Source organism: Myodes glareolus, chromosome 21 (assembly GCF_982192425.1).
Source record: "Myodes glareolus chromosome 21, mMyoGla1.1, whole genome shotgun sequence".
In the NCBI taxonomy this organism is placed as follows: domain Eukaryota; kingdom Metazoa; phylum Chordata; class Mammalia; order Rodentia; family Cricetidae; genus Myodes; species Myodes glareolus.
The window spans coordinates 41,146,312-41,166,434 of NC_142046.1; the positions used below are offsets into that span (position 1 = coordinate 41,146,312).

The window sequence follows — 20,123 nt, forward strand, 5'->3', positions numbered from 1 at the left end:
TGCTTTTTATTGCAACGATTTACTAATTTGTCTTTTGTTGCCCTTTAGATTCAAAATAGATTGATGGTCAGAATCTTTTTATTTTAAACAATTCCTACACTATAGTGTCACTTGTAAAGTAGATCAAAAATGTGATCTTTTCAGAAAAAGAAACCAGCACATAAAATGCTATTTTTAAATCTTATGATATTTAAAATATGTAAATTGTATTTTACTTCTCTGTGGTCCTGGTGGGTGTATCAGTTTGTCACCCTTACTCAGTATGTGACAGTGGCTTAATCAGCACCCCTTTTTTTCCTCAGCTTTCCAAGTTGTTTAGGAGATTGCTCTGCAGGTCTCGCCTAGCTCTGGGCTCAGCAGGCCACTGCAGTCAGGCATAGAATTGGTCAGTCCGTGATGGTCTGAGAGGGACTGTCTTCTGTGTTTGCCTACTTGGCTGGGATGACTGGGATGGCTTCCTCACAGAATCCTGACCAAACATCCTAAAGAAGCAACTGGTAGACCTCCTCAACTGTGGTCTCTGATATTTCAATAAGGTCACATCTGTGCTTGTGGTCAAAGCAAGTCATGGACAAGCACCTGATGTAGAGGGTGGGCCCCAGGCTGTCTCTCCTAGGGGCTCTTTGGACTGCCAGCTCTTGCATAATGACACAGAGACTTCTTATAAATTATGAAATCTTGGCCTTAGTTTAGGATTTTAAAAACTTAAACTAAACTGTTTGTGTTAATCTTGTTGTGCCATGTGGCTCATCACCTCTCCTCAGTACTGTACGACTTTCTCCTCAACTGTCTGGTGAACCTAGATTCTTTCCCGGAGTTCCTATATCTGCACGAAATCCTGCTTATACTCTTCCTGCCTAGCTATTGGCTGTTTATCTAGCTCTTTATTAAGCCACTCAGAAGGTGCCTTAGGCAGGTGAGGCTAAACAGACACATCTTCACACAGTATGCAGAAAGATTATTCCAACAGTTCATCTAACAAGTTCCTGATGCAGAGAGAGGGTCAAGGGCTGCCTCTCCTTAGAGGCTCATCCAAGTCTCCGTCTTTCCACAAGTTAAGGAAGGACATCGGTGCGCTTCATTTTTGTCCCCTTATCACACCTCTCATGTTGGTACCACAGAGAAGTTGAGTCTCCTGAGATTTAGTTTTCTTTTGTTTTAAATTTTCCTCCATCGTATTTGTGATTTGTTGGCAGAACTCCCTTTGAGGATTACTCTAACATTCTGAGTTTTGGTGTTTGCTAAAGTGCCTTTACTTAGCCAAGTATGGTGGTGCACATCTGTAATCTCAGTCCCCAGGAAGCCAAGGCAGGAGGATTTCAAGTTCATCATCACCTTTGAACAAACTTGATGAGTTTGAGGGCAGCCTAGATCATACAGTGAGACCCTACCTACAACACAGAAATCAACCCAAAGAAAGCCCTTGTTGCCTTCATGATGCCTGGTAGTAGTAAACTTTTGCTGTATTTTCTGTAATTGAGAACAAGTTCATTACCAAACTGATCATCATTTCTTTTTTTTTTCTTTCTTGCCGCTGAGCTAACATTTTGGATCTTTTTCTACAGAATCCAGGAACTTTGTGATCTCATCATGAAAACCTCTGAGATATTATTTTGCCCTTCATTCTGTCCACCAGATTTACTTCCTTTTAACCTCTAGCTTTATTTCCTTCAACACCTCTGGCTTCTCTCTCCCTACACACACTTCTCATTATGACTGCTGTGAGTATTGGTGCCACCCGCCTTTTACTGTCTTTGTTCAGGGACATTGCTCTTCCCGGGCAGCAGTCGAGGCTTCCTGTCTGCTTTTGTGTACGGAAGCTGCTTGGGCACCTCCTGCAGTGGCTGTCCACCCTCCTCCTGGTCCTCCAAGTTCTGCTGCTAGAGATACTGTTTGCCTGGTTCTAAGTCCTCACAACTCCCCCAGATGCCCAGCCTGCCTCTGTTATGGCAGGGTTTTTTCTGGTTGCTTTAGTATGGGTCTGAACCTGTTACCTTTCTGACATTTTGGCACACTGGTGGCATTTTTGAAATTTCTAGACTGACTAGGTGGATTTTTGTTTTTTATCTTAAAAAAGAGAAAATGCCTCTGCTATCTGATGGAGCCTTGAGCTAGAGAAGAGGGTACTGTGTGCTCCCCCCACCTCTTAAGCCTCCTCTACCGTTCCAACTACACTCTTGATCTGTGATGACCTCATCCTGTCCTGGTGTACGTTAAATTCTAGGCACCATTCTGAACTGTTACGGCTCCCTTTCCTCACTTTTCCCCTCAGAATGACACCTGTAGATCACAAATACCTCAGGTCCTTAAAATAAAACCCCTAGGCCCTGGCGTACCTTCCAAAAGGGAATGTGCTTTCTTCTTTGTTCTTCATGAGAAGTATGGTGCTTTGGAGAAGAGTGGAAAATAGCTGTGTAATCCATGTTTATCAAGATTGCATTCCTGTTTGTTCTGAGCAGTTGTGCAGTGTCGTCCTGTGCTGCAGGGGCTCGGCCAGCCCTGTTCCGCACCAGGGAGCACCAGGCAGCCCCAGTCCCACTGCACACAGTGTCAATGGCCGCTTACCAACTGCTTCACTTTCAGAAAGTACCCATTGAATAGTGCGGGGGATGTGGGGACCAGACGTTTCTGACTTAGGTCTCTTTTTATTAATTAAAATAGTTAAAGACGGATAATGTAGCTATTAATCTGGGAAGCGTCACTATGTTGCTCATAAATTTGCAACTATTCAGTGTTTCTATTTTTGGGTCATGTCTAGCATCATAGACACTATCCTATTAGTCTTCTTTCTTTGTGTGTGTGTTTGCATGTATGTGGGTAAAAATGTGTTTACATGTGTATGTTTGAAGCCTGAAGTTGGTATCAGAAATCCTCCTTGACCATTCTTCTACCTTATACTTTGAGGCAAGATCTTTCAATAACTCCAGAACTCGCTGCCAGTTCAACTAGTCTGGCTAACTGGCCAGCTTTCTTATTTCTGGAATACCTCTGTCTGTGCCTTCCAGTCTGTGCCTGCCAAGGTCAGAGTTTCCGGTGGACACTCATGCTCTCCTGGCATTTACATTGCTTTTGGATATCTGAACTCCAATCTTCTTGTTTACACAGCAAGTACTTTTAACTGCTGAGTCTTCTCCCCAGTCCTAATCTGTCAGTCTTCAACCTTTTTCGTTTAATTTTTTAAAGACCACAGAAGAGTGAACTGAAAAAAAATACAATTAAAGGAATAGTTAGAATCCAGTGTGTCCTGTATAATTAGTTCTCCGGTCAGGCCACTAGTGCAGAACACAGACCCAGACCCACATGAGATTTCACTCCCTCCCTGCACATAGAGAAGCTGCTGCTCTCATATTCTTAATGGTCTTTGCTACTTATGAATGCATGTAACTATGTTCTTTGAGAATTGGTTTTATTTTACTTGTTTTAAACTTTGCCGAACTGGATTTCCACTCCGTATTCTTTCGCAAGTTTGCTTTTTTTGAGCATTATAATTGGGAGGATATTTCTTTTTTATAGAGGCATGGTTTATTTATGCGTTGCAGTGAAATATATCACATTAGTATGCTATGATGTATTTATTCTACTGAAACTGGTCATTTGGGCTATTGGCAATTTATGGCTTTTTAAAAGTACTGGAATATCTGTCCAGGTTCTTAGGGGCAAGAGAGTCTCTACCTAATTGAGAATGGAATTACTGAAGTATGGAATGTCTGTGTCGGTGGCTCTATGAGATAATGCTTACATGTATTGCAAAATGGTAAGCCCACTTACATGCTTAACAACCAACGACTCATGGTAGTTGCCTTCTGCCATCTTTGCTAAACTTGGAAGTCAAGTGTTTTGTTCTTGCGGTAGTTGTGTGTTAATAGTACATTGCATTATTAAGTTGCATTTTCTAGTTACTAATAGAATTGAAAATCTCATTATCAAGTCACCTAGCTATCATTTTTTGTAAGACCTTATTGAAATCTTTTGCTTAAATGTCTTGCAGTGATCTCCTTATTAAATTCCTAAATCCAAACACTTCAGTGTGCATAGATTATTCTCTAGGATTACTGTATGGCTTGGCATATAGCTCAGTGCTGTATAGTTTATTGTCAATAAGTACATATTTTTGGATGAACTGTGTGTTTGTGAGTTAGCATTTATCTACCTCTAATCCTTCTAAGACACTGGAAGTTTTGGTACTTCCTCTATTTCCAGAATATTTAAAAACTGGAACTGGGTAGTTAAGTAGTACTTTAGCTTCTAGCATAGAGTCCATATGGTCCTGCAGATGCTCACCTCAGTAGGCACGTTGTCAGAGTCCTCGGGCTGTGCTTGATTCTGCAATATTATCCCAGCATCATTATAAACAAAGAGAAACTTCTCTTACGCATAGTATTAATAATTTTTCTTATAAAATTTTTTCACTCTTGTCCTTAAACATTTCATTGCCCTGTGTCATTAGTGTCTTTATATATTTGAATCAAATTTTAATGTTTACGTGGATTTTTTTTACTTAAATTGTCTTAATTTAGTCTTAAATATCACTATTTTATCTTAGGAACTTTCACATAAATGTATGTGGTTCATGTCAACATATTTTCCTGAGTGTTCTAAATGAAGTCAGAAAATATATTTTGTATTCCACACTACCATCTCAAAGTTGGAAAACATAGAGTCCAACTTTTTACTAGTTTGGCGGAGAAAAAGTATAGTAGGATATTTTGCCTAAGAGTTATCAGGAAGGCTATTAGAAAAGAATAAAGATGAGGAATCTAGTATTGAGTTGATGTCCCATCTCATAAATTTAGCAAAGATGATTTTGTGCAATAGTATCATCTGTGATAAATTATGTGTATTGGGTCATAAATTGCCTTATATTTTATTTATAAGCTAAAAAGAAAGCTTCGCCCCACCACACTAGAGTTTATAAGACCTGCCAGTTTCGAGCACAAAGAAATGCCCACTAGCCAGTTGGAGTTGAGTGTGGGAAAACAGCCCTGCACACACACGTACTACTGACCCAATCATTTCCTAGTAAAGCTTCTTTACTCTTGCTAAATCCTACCTTGAAAACCCATAATTACTCAGCTGCTTCCAAAAAGTGGAAAATGTCGTAGGCAGCTCAAGAGTGGAGTCCAACAGTGTAACCTGCAAGCCCCACATGGGAGCGCACACCTGTCATCCCAAACTTGAGGGAGAGGCAGGAAGAGCACTGGTCTCCAGCCGCTCTCGGCAGGGACAGTGTGGCGTAGCTGACAGCGTCTAAAGACTCAGGGCGGCTTCCTAACTACGGGGAAGTGGAAGTCGTTCTGCTGTCAGCTTTCCTTTCCTGCTTCTACTGCAGCACCGCCGACTAGCAGCCCTGCTCAGTTTCTCATGCTTAGGCTGCAGGCCTCTCGTGATGGGCATGTGCCCACCTTCAGGGACAGCCAGTTATTGGACCACAGTTCTAAAAGGAAAGAGCTTCCTGAGTTTCCCCTGTGTCTTCAAACATTAATGGATAGCAATAGAGCCATTATTCAAATTTGATTCCATGTATAAAAATAGAATATAGGATAACACACTTTTGTTACAGAGCCGTTTTTAGCTTGGCTCTCAGGATTGTCACATAAAGAGCGGTGTTGGTCCATAGCAGTCCTTCACAGGGTCAGAGGATCTACTTGTCCGCACAGGCCTCAGCTTTGGGTCAGTCTTCCCCGCCCCCCTCCTCGTTCCATTGAGAGTCTGTTGTGTCTCTTCCGTGAAGTTTTGAGTTCGTAAGGAGTAAGACCAGTGTCATTCACCCCATCACTTCCGGTGCTTGGAGGTGACGGCAGAGCCCTCTCTGTGCTCCACTCCCCATTTCCTGTGCCGTCATCTGTAACTGGGGGTAGATATGTCCCAAGAAGCCTGGAGCCGGGGGTGGGGGCATATGCCCACTAGACCCCCTCCAATCTTCCTAAATTTCTAATCAATCTAGATCACCTTAGCGTTTTGGTCTACACATCCCTCCTGAACATAAAGTGTCTACCCTTCTGTGCAGCGTGCTGCTGAGCGGACTTTTATACAGGACCCTATTTGTCTTGCTGTTTTTATCTAATTAGCGGGAACTCATCAATGCAACAGAACAGTACTTTTCTTGCTTGTTTTAATTTTGTTATTTGGTAAACTCAGTATTCATCTTAGTTATTGAAGATTTTAAACATACTCTGCATGTTATTTATGATATCGGTGAAGGTTTGGTTAGGATTGGGTCAAGTTCAGAACTTTGACATTACATTAGAGTCCTCTGTAGACCGATGTGTTTCATTCAGGTATTTATAGTTCAAATCATCAGTTACCCTTATTTCAGCCCCATTTCTGTTAATTATAGTATCATAGGGGACTATGATAGCATAGCATTGTGCATGCCTCACTAGAATTCAGCACACTGCATTGCCATGGTTACACTGCAAGGAAGGGAGTTAGACAAGCTTAATGTGACTTCCTTGACACACCTCTTAGTTCTCACAAGTCACTCTTGGAGAACATTCTCTGAAGAATCCCACCCAGCCTCCCCGCCACCCATCTCATCTGTAACGTGAGAAACCTACCTTCTCTTTTCTAAAAATGTCGCATGGCATTTTCTTCTTCCGTTTTCCTGGCACAGCTTTCATGGTTCTTTGGAAAGCCCGAAAATGACTGAGTGTTCTCAGGTCTGCAGCCTGCAGTCACTCAGACCTGGCAGGTTGCACTCACTGAGAAAAACACAGCTTACCGTCTCACTGCCTCTTCGCTATGCATGGTCACTGTTTTTGGTTTTTCTGAGATGGGGTTTCTCTGTGTAGCTTTGGAGCCTGTCTCCGAACTTCCCCTGTAGATCAGGCTGGCCTCAAATTTAGAGATCCACCTGCCTCTGCCTCTCTGAGTACTGAGATTAAAGGCATACGCCACCACTGCCTGGCCCTCCTTCTTTCTTTCTTTCTTTTTTTTTTTCCTTTACCAGTGGAAAGAGTTATTAGCATTCTTTGACCCTACTTGTCATAAATATTCATCTCTGGACTTGGCCAAAAGGAGTCAGCTTTTTTCTTGAGCTTCACTGAGTTTTATTTTCAGCTCATTAATGGCTCTGTGATTATAAGAATGATAAGAAAAACAAGAAGTCGTCCTAACTATGAGGTTCCTTGTGGGCTATGGTACTTGAGGATTGTTACGGAGAGGCCAGTGTCTCACTGTACACTTGGTAGCTGTTCATGATCATCACCTACATCCCGGTTATTGAAGGCTCAGGATAAGGCAGCCTCGCCTGGAAAGCCCTTCCAGCGCTGGAGTAGCTCCCGCAGGAGCATGCTCTTTGAACCTCTGTCGCCGTCAGTGCTGTGTCATCGTTTGTCTCTCGTTAGACTTTGCCTTCTCTGATTCATAATTTGCTGCATCAGTGAGACAATGAGCCATGCTGCCTCCCACCTCCAATCCCTTTCCCCCCCACATAGCATGGGAGTGAGCTCAGCTGTGCTCCGAAGATGCTGCTCATCACATTTCAGTAAACTGGGCCCTTATGAACACCATAAAACAGTACAGTGCACTCCCAGAGACATAGTAACACAATTCGGTATCTTTCTTTAAACTCAGTGTGTCCTGGATATAACAGAATAAATACTTCACTTTTTTTCTAAACTCTTTACTTGCCGATTTTTTTTGTTTTGTTTTGAACTTTTCATCCCAACATGTTGGCTGTTTCATATTATACTCTTGACATTTAAATGTCTTGGGTTTGGGCATTGTTTGTTTCATTGTTGCATAGTAACAATCTTGTGTTTCACAACCATCTGTTAATTTTAAGGTGTGTGATTTTCCCCCACTCAACAGCCTTGACTGCTACCCTAGGCTGTCTGTGTGGTAGTTTTTTCTTCAATAGACCTGGTGATGTTATTTTTGATAAGGACTTGGTAAAAATAGAATTCTGTCCAACTAGTAATTTGAATGTGTTTTACATCTTAATAAACACATTATAAAAGATAAAGAGTGCCATAAAAATCATTGACTTGTGTTGTATAAAAATTAGCACTCTCATTTTTTATTACTGAAGCATGCGGGGCTAGAGGAACGGAGCTTCGCCTCAGTGCTCCCGGGTGAAACTCTTCTGATCCAGTCCCAGGGGAGAGGATCATCTTGTAGGTCAGGGTCAACCTGATGCTTATGTACCATGAAACCAAGGGCTCATGTGCTAGGGCAGGCACAAGAAAGTCTCAGGGCGGTGTCATCGGCAGTATGCAAAAATGCACCCATCCACTGTTCATTTACCTGTGCCTAAAGGATGTCAAGAATGAAACACCCATCAGCAGAAACCCAGAGGCCGCACCCTCTCTGCTAACCCAGAGAACAGGATAGAGTGGAGGCAGTTAGGTGCCCAGGTCTTTGAGTCTTCCCTTTTCCTTAGAGTATTATTTGGAAAAGAGCAGCTGGTATTGGAAGTTAGGGGAATGAGGGAAGTTCCCAGATCAAAGGGTAGATATGAACACCGTAGAGGTTAATTTGTAATAAAAATGCAGAGCGGTATTTAGAATAAGCTATGAAGAACGTTGACAGAAATGTTTACGATGTTAGCTACCACTGTAGTAAGTGGAGGAGCATATCTAATGAATATGATCTTTTGGGTGTCTAGGGTTTGGTGGGATTTGCCTAATGATAAGAAGTGGGGGACAGCAAAAAGGTGTCTTTTGTGTATTCATTTATCCAACCGGGGTTGATTATATGAAGCATTAGTCTTGTGGTGTGATACATGTGGTTTTTCAAGGAGACATATAAATAAGTTACTAAAACATTTGCAAATCTAAATGTAATACTTTCCTGATATATTTTTTTAAAATTGTAGAATATCTATATAAGTTCAGCAAGTCTTCTTGTAAACATGGGAGAGTTGTCTTAGAGGCATTACAGCTCCTGTCAGGGGCCTTGGGCTCTGGCAACTCCCAAGGCCTTGCCCTCTTTGAGAGGTAAGATTTCTTAAGGAAAACCAGGTCATGAGAGCCTTCCTCATAAGTTGTTAAGGCACAGAGTTTGTTTTCAATACCATAGAATTTTATTTGTTAGCTTTCAAGCTTTTTTTGAGTTTCAAATTCTTTTTATGAGTCTGTTGTCCAAGCTTCTACAATCGATAAAGTGGTTTTCTGTCAATTCATGTTTGTAGATGTCTTTTGTGTACATACTTCCTAGAAAACTGAGTCATTTAAAGAGCCCTCCTCCAGCCCTTTTTATGTCACTTTATATGATGATGTTAAATATTGTCAGGTATTTATTCTTTTGTTATTAGAGTTGTCATCATTCTGTAGAAGTCCACTGTAATTTTTAGGAACCAACTACAGTGGGGCTCATCAGCAAATCCCAATCCCCTGAGGCATGCAGGAAGCAGTGTTAACCCTTTGCCTGCTTGATTGCAGGAGGAATGCCCGCCCCTGAACAGGCCTCACTGGTGGAGGAGGGGCACCCACAGACCCACCAGGAAGCTGTCTCCACTGGCCCAGGCATGGAACCCGAGACCACAGCCACCACTATTCTAGCTTCCGTGAAGGAGCAGGTACACCCTTTCATTGAAATTTGCAATGACATTTCTTCAATGCCTTTAAAAATTAATCTTTGGATGTGTTTTCAATTTGTCTAACGTCCTTGATGCCTTCACGTTTTCTAATTATAAGGTGTGTACATCCCTGAGTACACTGGGATGACTGGCATGTACAGCTGCTCCAGCTGCCAGTCAGCGTCGGAACATGCAGGATACTTGTGCGTCTGCAAGTAAGGACAACCTTGATGGTGATTGGTGTCTGTCTCCCACATTGCAGAGTGTGTGCATGCGCGCAGAGCTGTGTACAGCGTCTTTCACAATGCTGACTGTCCATCGGGACTCTGGCCTGTGCTGTCTAGATACTCTGAGCATTTTAACCTAGGTGCTAGGATTGTCTCTGTGGGGGGTGGGGGTTAAAAGTTGTATTTGTTTGTTTGTCTGAATCCCAGTAGTTCATCTTGTGAGCTCATGTTCTAAAATTTGTCACATGTGCATATTTGCTTCCATCTCGTGTTTATGTTGGTTTTTAAGGCACTAATACTTTGTCCTTTAAACCCAAGCGACCTTCTAAGTTAGGTCTTGTCTGTACTATTAGAGAAACTGGGGCTCTCAGATTTAATTTTTAAGATTTAAAGGCTTAATAAGGTACATGCAGATATATCTGTCCCATAGGAATAGTTTTCTACCTGCCTCCAAAAGAATTTGTGTGTCCTCTGTGAAGGTTAGTCTCCTCAAATAATATATTGGTTCTTCTTTTTTTAAAAAAAAATCTAACAATTAAAATACTGGGTGTTTTTTAAATCAAGAGAAGCAAACTGAATGTTACAGTGTTTTCCAAACTCAGCGTTTGCAGCCCACGAGACTGATGATGGCAAAGGTGAGGGGACATTAGCCTCCCCTACTTCACCATTTGCCCGAAGTAGGAACTCTGCATGGGATTGTTCCATACCTGGCATTAGAGTTTTGTTTTAAAGAAAAACACTTTTAAAATTATTCAAGTAAGACTGTCAGAATGAGTTTAGAACACGACAGAGTTGGAGTTTAAAGGACCAGCACCAGAGTTCGGTTGTTTGTTTCATTTGAGTTTTTATAACTTATTTATTTTTATTTTATGTGCATTGGTATTATGCCTGCATATATTTGTGTGTGAGGGTGTCAGATCTTGGAGTTACAGACAATTGGTGAGTTGCATGTGGGTGCTGGGAATTGAACCCTGGTCCTGGATGAGCTGTTAGGGCCCTTAACCTTTGGACCATCTCTCCAGCCCAGGTGCTTGTTTTACATGCATGATACCCTAGACTTAATCCCCATTGCTATCAAAAACTTAAAGATAGGAGAATAGAGTGTTTTTATTTACTCTGGACTTTAACTCCCAGGGCCATGGGCTGTTCAGTGAGAAGTGGCTTTTGCTGTAGCCCTCGGTAGCTGTCAGGGTCTGACCTGAAGAGCAGCATGGTGAAGGGGCACGTGTACTCCTCTGAGGAAACCCATGGGAAATTGATCAAAATGCCCGGAAACCACGTGCACGAAACGTGGCAGCAGGGACACTGAATTTTGCCTGGAAATTAGACAACTGTGTGTTGAAGATCATAGGGAAAGCTGCAGGGATTTTTCTCATCTAGGGAGTTCTCAGCTGGCCTCAGATGATGTAAAATTGTGTCTTTTGGTGATACATTGTATCTGAATGAATTGTTTTGTGTGATATTGCAAGTAGGATTCCAGTTTCTCCAGGTAGCAAAGGGTGGTACATGCTGAGTATTGAAAGAATCACCATATGTCATCCAGATAATTTAGTTATTTGAAGGACGCACTCTGCTCTCTTTGTTTCTTTTCATGTCCTAAGGAGTTTGAGTTCATCAATACACGTTTGTGTTTCCATACGTAGTTTCTTTTCAAAACTGTCAGTACTCGGCATTTTGGATTTCAATCATTTCCCTCTGAGAACCCCTTCTGTCTCGTGTATAAGAAATATGTCTGCTTTTAAATAGCCAACTATATCTTCCATAAGATTTTCCTGAAGTAGGTAACATATACTCGAGTAAAAGCTTCTTGATTCTTCCATGATACTGTCATCTGCCCCATGTGATAGAGTACAGGGATAAATAATGCTGATTGCCTTCTGATTCCAAGTTCAATGTTGAACTGCTAGTCAGAGTACTCTCTAAGCCTACATGTTATACACCAGTGAAATGATCGCTGCTGATAATGTCATACATCGAAGAGCAGTATTCGTAGACGGGTCGTATAATTACTTAGAAAGCCTTGTTGCCTTCCCCTGATCCTAGCTGTGGATGACCGGGTCAGTTCTGCTCTTCCCTGGGGATGGGCCTGGTTGACTGGCAGCAGCATCTCAGTAGGACCCTTGTGCTGGGGCACAGGAAGTGCTCTTCCCGTGCAGTTGGGTGGATGGCTCCACCTTCTATCTTGGCTTCTCTGCTTGCTGTGTCATCTTGAGGTTGTGGTTTTTTGTTTTTATTCTGTCTCTGTGCACCTCAGTGTTCTCATTTATAGAATGGGTATATTGACAGTGAGTGACAGTACTCACACATGTAAAATGTATACAGCAGTACTTGGCACCAGGAAGGGCAGATACCACCCCCACCCCCACTACCTCTCTATATAAAGTGCTTCAAGGAGAAGCTGGTGGGTTTGCTTTTGATATATTCAAGGAGTCTGTGCGCCTTCTTTCGGACAGAGTAAAGCCCTGTCCGAGCTCTGAGTGGTGTCGATGCTCTGCTAGTGTCTTATTTGACAGGTGGTCTTAAGCTTTCACATTTTCTCCATGGCAGCCTCACAGTTGAAAACAGTTTTCTGTGTAAATTATGAGATATGGTCATGGAAAAATAAAATATTAACTTGCTGACTTATTACAGCCTTAAGCACTGATGCTGTCGAGGCAGTTGATGAAGGAGTTGTAAAATGAGAGCCTTTCCCACTCACCTAAGCTTTGAGGGGAAACGGCTGGATTCTTCTTCAGTGAAGTAAATCATAAGCCTCTAAAAATGTCCTCCTCCTCTTGGGCGATTCACAGGACATGGCAGGGCAGGAAATGGGCAAACAGCCCATAGTGGCCTCAGCAGCCCCCGGTCTGTTACAGATCTGGAATTGGCTTCCAGGTGTCATAAAAACAAAGAACTCTGTCTCTAATGGTTGTGCTTTCCAGGATCCTCTGGCAACGGGTGCCACATGGCTGCTCCCTAGCACAGGTTGGAATTTACATTCTCCTTTTTAGAAATGAAAGCTTTTCAACATAGATGTCAGCAAGGTCCAGGAAAAGTCCTCCCTCTGGCAGATGGGAAGAACCCGCGGCGGATCAAAGGCTAGCTCCTTTATGAAGACGTGTTCTGCAGGCCTGAAATCACATCTCTCCTGATCCCTTCTGCTTTACAGCATGGCCGTGACTATTCTGTGCTGCCCTGGGCTTACATAATTGGCTCCCTAAGGACAGAGTGGTGTTTTCTATGTGTGTTACAAGTTCCTCTTCCCAGTGCCCCCTACTATATCAGTCTTGCAATAAATGATTGTCCAAAGAGGAGTTCAGTTCTGTTGGATAGCCTCATTACCAACTTGCTGTTTCGTGAAAGCCATGAACCTGTAGCAAAATTCACAGAAACATGGTAAGCAAGAGTCCCACATGTCCAGACAGCTTCTCGTCCAGCTGTACATTTCTGTTCTTAGACACTTTAATTGTCCTGCACCCATGTTGATCTAGGTATTAAATCCATCTACATAGTTGGCTCTAAAGTTTTGTTTACTATCTGTTGACATTGACAGATGTTACAGTTTTCATTTCCTACATTCCCAAATTGTGGACAATTAAGTACGGATCATAAATGGATGGGTTGTGATATTTATTTGGGGATTCTGCTCTATGAAAAATAAGTTAATTCCTAGAAATAAGAGGAGTAAGCTCCTTATACTTGAATTTGAAGTTATAGGAAATGTCAGTTCAGCCATAAGCACCAGTTGGCTATAATTTGGATCATCTTTTGGCAAGTTCTGCTGTTTAACTCGTCTCTCAATAAGAACCCAAAAGTCCAGGATGACTTCACAGGCAAGAAGGACTGTCCTGTATCTTGATAGTGATGTTTATATCCAAATAGTGTTTAGATCTCTGGCAAACTTGGTACTGCTGATGCTGAGCACCTAACTTAATACACTGTCTACAGTCATTAGAGGAAGAAATATGTCCAAATGTGGTGCCCTCAACGGGCCTTGCATCCTGTGAAAACCAAAGACCAAAATGATGGAGTTAGCCTTGAAGTACACATCATGCTTTGACTGCAGAGGAGTTTGTTTAGGTAGTGTTCCTCTCCCTGCAGCACTGATATACTCATTGCCTTCTTCAAAGTACAGGGAGGCAGTGAGCAACAGGTTATGTGCAGAGTGTTATCAATTGATTGGCAGAATACACTGTCTTTTTATAACATATAAGCTACTATTTCTTGGTTTCAGAAATCTTCTTCAGAATAAAAACTGTTAGGGCCAGTCATGAGTTGGATTAGCAAATTTCAAATTTTTGGATTGCAAAAATATGGATGCAAGATTACTCTATGTGTGTGTGTGTGTGTGTGTGTGTGTGTGTGTGTGTGTGTGTGTGTGTGTGTTCTGAGTAGATTCATTCATCTTCTGTTGTAAATTGTATGAAGAATGAATGAGGTCTCTATTTGAACTTGCCTCAGGGATGCTAATTTTTTTCTTTTGCCTCCCCATAAACCACTGTCTTTAGTTTTCTTGATAGTGATTTAAGAAACTTGGACTCCAGATTTAAGATTGAGATGAATCCAGATGGCACAAAATAAGCTGCACAGGGTAGCTGTGGTGAAGCCTGCCTAAGTGCTGTGTGCAGCTTTGCTCTGGTGTGCTCGTAAATGAGGTGCCCTGTGCACTACTTGGGTTATTTTCAATGAGTGTGGATTACTGTGTTCCACATTCGTGGGACTCTCAAGGAAGATGCCGTCTTTCAAGATAACATCTTCTGGCTTTTTGTGGAAATTATAAGTAGACCTTGATTATGCCCATATTTATTTAAGTGGTAGTTAAATATCAAAGAGTGAAATGAGAGCCAGGGAGTCTTAAAATTAAAAGATAAAACTAGGGAATTTGGAGCCCAACCGTGTCCTATTGATATTACTTCATTTTTACACGGTGATCCTAGCTTTAGTAATTGCACGCCCTTCCTGTATGGCAGAGTGCCCAGAACTCAACGTACTCCAGTGCAATTATTTACTTTATTCCTCTGCAACTGAACCTACTGCACTGCTCTGCACCTGCCTCTGCAGCCCCCTTTTATGCAGCCTGGTTGATTTACACGGAATAGCCTTCTCTGACACATTGAAGCCTCATGCAGAAAACTTTCTCATTGAGCTGGAAACAAGCATCTTTTATGGTTAATCTAAAAGCTCTGTACTGGAAGTGCAATCCCAGCTTCTTTACTTTCCCTATGAGAAACTTGCTTATTTCTTCTGTAGGTAACTAAGTCATTCTGACAGTTGTAATAATTGTAACTTACACTTTCCCATGTCTGAGCTGTATCATGAAGCACAAGATAAGGCTGATCTTCTCTTAGTATGGCACGTGTGTTGTGAGCAAGATCAAATTGCACAGCTTTTCTTTCTTATTATAGAAATAAGGTTAAAAGTGAGGTTAAATGATAGAGCTCTTGTGACATTATTTGGCTTATCTTCAAGAATTCTGAGCACTCACACTTGATTCTGTAGAGATCAGTCTGAAGTTGCATGTCAACAATGAAAGTGTAACATTTTGTTTCTGTCATGGATGAGATCTGCATGGATGAGATGAGCCATAACTCGCAGATGAGAACAGTGTCTGTGAGTTACCTAGCAACAAGCATGTACATCCATGTTCTGGTGTCCTGTGAGTGACATTCTCAGGTCTACCTGATTTGACTTATACTTCAGAGTGTTCGTTCTGTTTGAGCTGAAAACATCTTTTAGGTATGCTGACACTAGGGTTTGGGGACAGTGCCCTTTAACCGTAGAGGTTTGTGTATACAAGCTCCATCCAGCTGTTCACATGGAGCAGGATCACATAGACAACATGGACTGCATAAGAGATGTCTAAATATGCTTCCTTGTAGGTGAACTAAAAAAAGATAAGCATGCACCCTCTTAGCTAAGCTTTGCTTCTAATTAATTAAAAATATTTATCACGAGCCTACCGGGAGCAAGCTCTTCATGGAGGCTGGGAAGGAATCCTGTAAGGTGGTCTGTTCCATATGTTCCTTTCAGAAGAACGTGCAGGCACAAATAATATATATACTTTATTGAGGAGAAATAGACACAGGCATTAATTGGACGATAGATCTGATCATTTCCACTTTGGTTTCTTTTATGTCCAAACATACCATACACACACACACACACACACACACACGCACACAACACCCCATGCCAGTTATTTGTATATTTACTGCTTAGGTATTTTAACTTAAAATTTTCAGTATCACTTTTCATTTACATTCAAAAGTAATAGAATACTTTTCCATTGTTAATATTTAAAGCCAACCATGATTTTTCCTTCTTAAAATTATAGTTTCCTTTTCAGTTTGATAACCCAGTTCACAAGTCCCTCTCAGAGTTAATTAATTCATGGGATGGTTTTCCTCTTGCATGGGAACACTTTATACCACTAAATTTGAAGAGACTGACTGCTGCAGCATGCATGGACGCATGCAGGATACAGTGATGGACGGCTGCATCCTTCTGCTGAGTTCCGTTCTGTGCGGCGGGTTTGTTGTTTCCCCCATCACTCCTGAGAAAATATCCCAGAAACACACTTTTCCTTCAGGGAGGGCCCCAAAGGGGCCTCTCAGCTGTGGCAGAGTGAGTTTCCTCTAGGTGCCTGTCTGCATGCTCCTGGCTCTGCTTTCTAGATTGCCATCTTTGCTGCTTTGCAGAGATGAGTCCATATGGCCTTACTTCATTTGTGTGTGTTTTATGGGTATATTGTTTTCCAGAGTGATTAGATCTGTTTGTACCTTAGCAAAGTAATTTAGGTTGTAATTATTTTGTTTCAGGCATTCCTAGGAAAAAAACATTTAAAACATAAAGGCTTTTCAAACAGCTTAAAAATAAATCTATCTTAACTTGTAGAATCTTTGAATTTATTCATCAAACTGTCAGGGCTTAGGGGTTACATAGAACAGAAACAGCTTGTCAACAAATTGAAATGACTTTGAAACTTGAAGACAAATGCACATTACACAGTTTTTTCTAATGCTCATACTTCACTAGTCATGCTTCAGATATACAATAGCATTTATAAATAGGATAGTGTATTGGTGCCTTTAATAATATAGTGCAAGTCATTTCAATATTTAGACTATGAAGCTAGTAATTTCTATATGTTTTATTAGAATATTAATTATATGATAATGGGTTTCATTATATTATTTTCGGACATATATATAATGTATTCCAATCATTCTACCCCCTAACACATTACTGTCTCCGTCCTGCTCCCAGTAACCAACTTAAGGCCTGGTCTCATTTGGTGAGTTTTCTATAAGCAGTGTGCCATCAGTGTTCGCTCTAAGTGACCATCTACTGGAGCAGCGCTGTGCCTCGCCTGCTGATCTCCCTAAAACCATTCCTTCATGACCAGGGCCCCTGGCCTCTGCCTCCAGCCTTCTGGTGAGCAAGCCCCTCAGGAGGCATTCGCTCTGACTCTCACTGCTTGCTTGACACATCCGGACTATCTTTCCTCTGGAATCCCACTTTCCTTCACGACGAGTTTCCATCTCCTTAAATATACCATATATTGCCTTCTTTTAAAATAAAAATTAAGTCCTTCCCCGCTACCCCACAAGGTCTGAATTAAATCAGTCTTGCCTTCATTTTTCATTCTGGACTATGGCTGCCTCATGGCTCCTGCTTCAGAGCTGTAGCTGTTTCCCAGTGCCCTGTACCGTTTTTGTTTTCTTTAATAAGAAGAATACTGTTTTCTAAAAAATATTTAGCATAAGCTCTTTAACTGTGGGATCTTGATTTCTGTCTCATGTTTCAGTTCATAAAGAATAACAGGGAAGTGAATTCTTACTGTGGAAAAGTGTTTCCGCCGATCACCAATGTCTCCATTCTAAGCTGGCAGACTCCTGGAAGGCTGGGAGGGAAGTATACAAGCAGTGTTCTACGGAGTACAGACTGGGCCAGCATGGCTTATATCTTGTGTGGTGTGACACTATTTATCATTTTAAATATTGTTTCTTATGAAAACAAGTTCTTATTACTTGATAAACCCTTTAGTTTCCCCTTATAAAAGCCTCTGGACACTTGTTGGGTAAGGTGAGAACAAAAAAGGGAAACCCCATATATGCATTTCCTGTCAGAAGAGCATGAGGCTTGGTTTCTACTGCAAGGTGACTGTTAGAACAGAATGGAAACCCAGGTTCCATAGATCATCCGGGCCAGCTCTACTGTGGCGAGAACAGAGCCCTGCATCGCTTCACTGGCCTCCTGCGTTCTAAACACTTGGCTGTTTCTTCTCTGCCTGCTGCCGCCACTGCTATTATTAGAACTACAGTTACTACTGCCAGTGCCAAATGAAAAAAAAAAATAGAAGATAGTTTTTACTAACGTCAGTATAACATAAGAATAAATGGCTTCTGGAGTCACGGTTCAATCTAAGAATGTGCTGTGTACAGGAGGATTGTAGCCCTTGCTTGCCCTGGAACTCGTTATGTAGACCAGGCTGACTTTGAACTCACAGAGATCTGCCTGCCTCTGTCACCTGAGTGTTGGGATGAGAGGTGTGCACCACCTCGTTCAACTTGCCTGTTGAGTTAATATAGTGAAAAATCTGTGTTTTCAGAGTCATTGAATTTCATTTTTCTGTTCATTGCCCATGTTACTAAATTTGGTTGGTAATCACATAGTCCTAAGCTATCCAGTATCCTTTTATATTTATCCTTAAATTAGTCAGGGTGTTTTCTGTTGCATGTTGCTAAAAACACCTAATTAGACAGATAACTGTTATTATACCACTATTTCAACACAAAGAAAGTGATGCTCAGGAAAGCTCAGTAACTCACAGAAACCCACAGCGTTAGTAGGAACCTGTGATGGGTTTTCAGGAAGTCCTGCTCCACAGATGCAGCAAAAGAATCAACAGAGTTTCACTGAGGATTTGGTGAGACAGAAGGATGGGGAGGGAGGGACATTGACTCATTGGCAATGACATGTCTGAGGACATATTCCAGAAATCTGGGGAAAAAAGCATGTGATAGACAGGGAGGACGTCACAGAAAAAGAATTAATGGAAACGTAGAGCTTCGTGAGAACTTGCACATGAAATAATGTAGTAACCACGGGGATACTGGTCAGTTCTGAGATTGTATCTACCCATCGTTCTGGTAAAAGTGCAGGCAAAAAGCAGGGAAGTAATGGCAATTCCATGGGTATGAGTCAACACACACACACTGGAGAACACTCAGTGATCTGTAGTCGAGACCTTAAAAATGGTTATGCCTGTTATCTCATAGTTCATGGAAGGTATTGAATATTAGCATAAAGATGTTAGTTACAATGGCATTTATAATGCCTAAAAATTAATGATATGATTGTTTAGTAAAGGTGGAATTGTATTACATGCATGTGACTGGCAATATATTTTAATGAATTTTAAATGCTCTGTGAGAAAAATTCTCCTCAAATTGTTCCACACAATGGAAGCAGAAGGAATATTGCCAAACTCTTTATGATGCTACAATTACCCTGATACCCAAACCCCATAAAGACATTACTAAGAATGAGAATTACAGACCAATCTCACTCATGAACATTGATGCAAAAATACTCATAAAATACTGGCAAACTGAGTCCAAGAACACATCAGAAAAATCATCAACCATGATCAAGTCAGCATCGTTCCAGAGATGCAGAGATGGTTCAACATATGAAAATCCACCATATAAACAAACTGAAAAAATATAAACCACCTGATCATATCATAAGATGCTGAAAAAGCCTTCAGCAAAATACAACATCCCCTCATTATAAAGGTCTTGGAGAAAGCAGGGATACAATAAGATAGCTAAACGTAATAAAGGCAATACGCAGCAAGCCAACAGCCAGCATCAAACAAAATGGAGAGAAACTCTCAGTGATCCCACAGAAATCAGGAGCAAGACAAGGTTGTCCACTTTCTCCATATCTATTCAATATAGTTCTTGAGGTCCTACCTAGAGCAATAAGACACTGAAAGGAGATCAAAGGGTTACATATTGGAAAAGAAGAAGTCAAATTCTCACTATTTGCTGATGATATGATAGTTTATATAAGCTACCCCAAAAGTTCTACCAAGGAACTTTTACAACTGATAAACACTTTCAGTAATGTAGCGGGATACAAGATTAACTCAAAAAAAAGATTAGTAGCCTTCTTTTACACACATGATAAATGGGCTGAGAAAGAAATTAGAGAAACATCACCCTACATAATAGCCACAAATAACATAATATATCTCGGAGTAACGCTAACCAAACAAGTGGAAGACCTGTTTGATAAGAACGTTACATCTTAAAAAAAAGAAATTGAAGAAGACACCAGAAAGTGGAAAGATCTCTCATGCCCATTGGGTAGGTAGAATTAGCATACTA

The 20,123-nt window shown here is 41.3% G+C and overlaps 1 protein-coding gene across 20 annotated transcripts in view; it reads left to right on the forward strand.

The window, feature by feature from the left end:
• Pkp4 (plakophilin 4) overlaps positions 1-20,123 on the forward strand; it is a 208,356-nt gene that overhangs the window by 57,567 nt on the left and 130,666 nt on the right. For 15 of the 20 annotated variants that reach the window (XM_085681086.2, XM_085681090.2, XM_085681098.2 and 12 more), the window contains one exon: positions 9,384-9,520. The exons of 2 other annotated variants lie outside the window; for them this stretch is intronic. In XM_085681086.2, coding sequence (XP_085537212.1) covers positions 9,389-9,520 — 132 coding nt within the window. In that variant the 5' untranslated portion in view covers positions 9,384-9,388. Of the gene's footprint in view, positions 1-9,382; positions 9,521-9,638; positions 9,736-20,123 lie in introns of those variants that run through there. 3 more of the 20 variants (XM_085681104.2, XM_048425643.3, XM_085681107.2) reach the window with 3 other exon arrangements.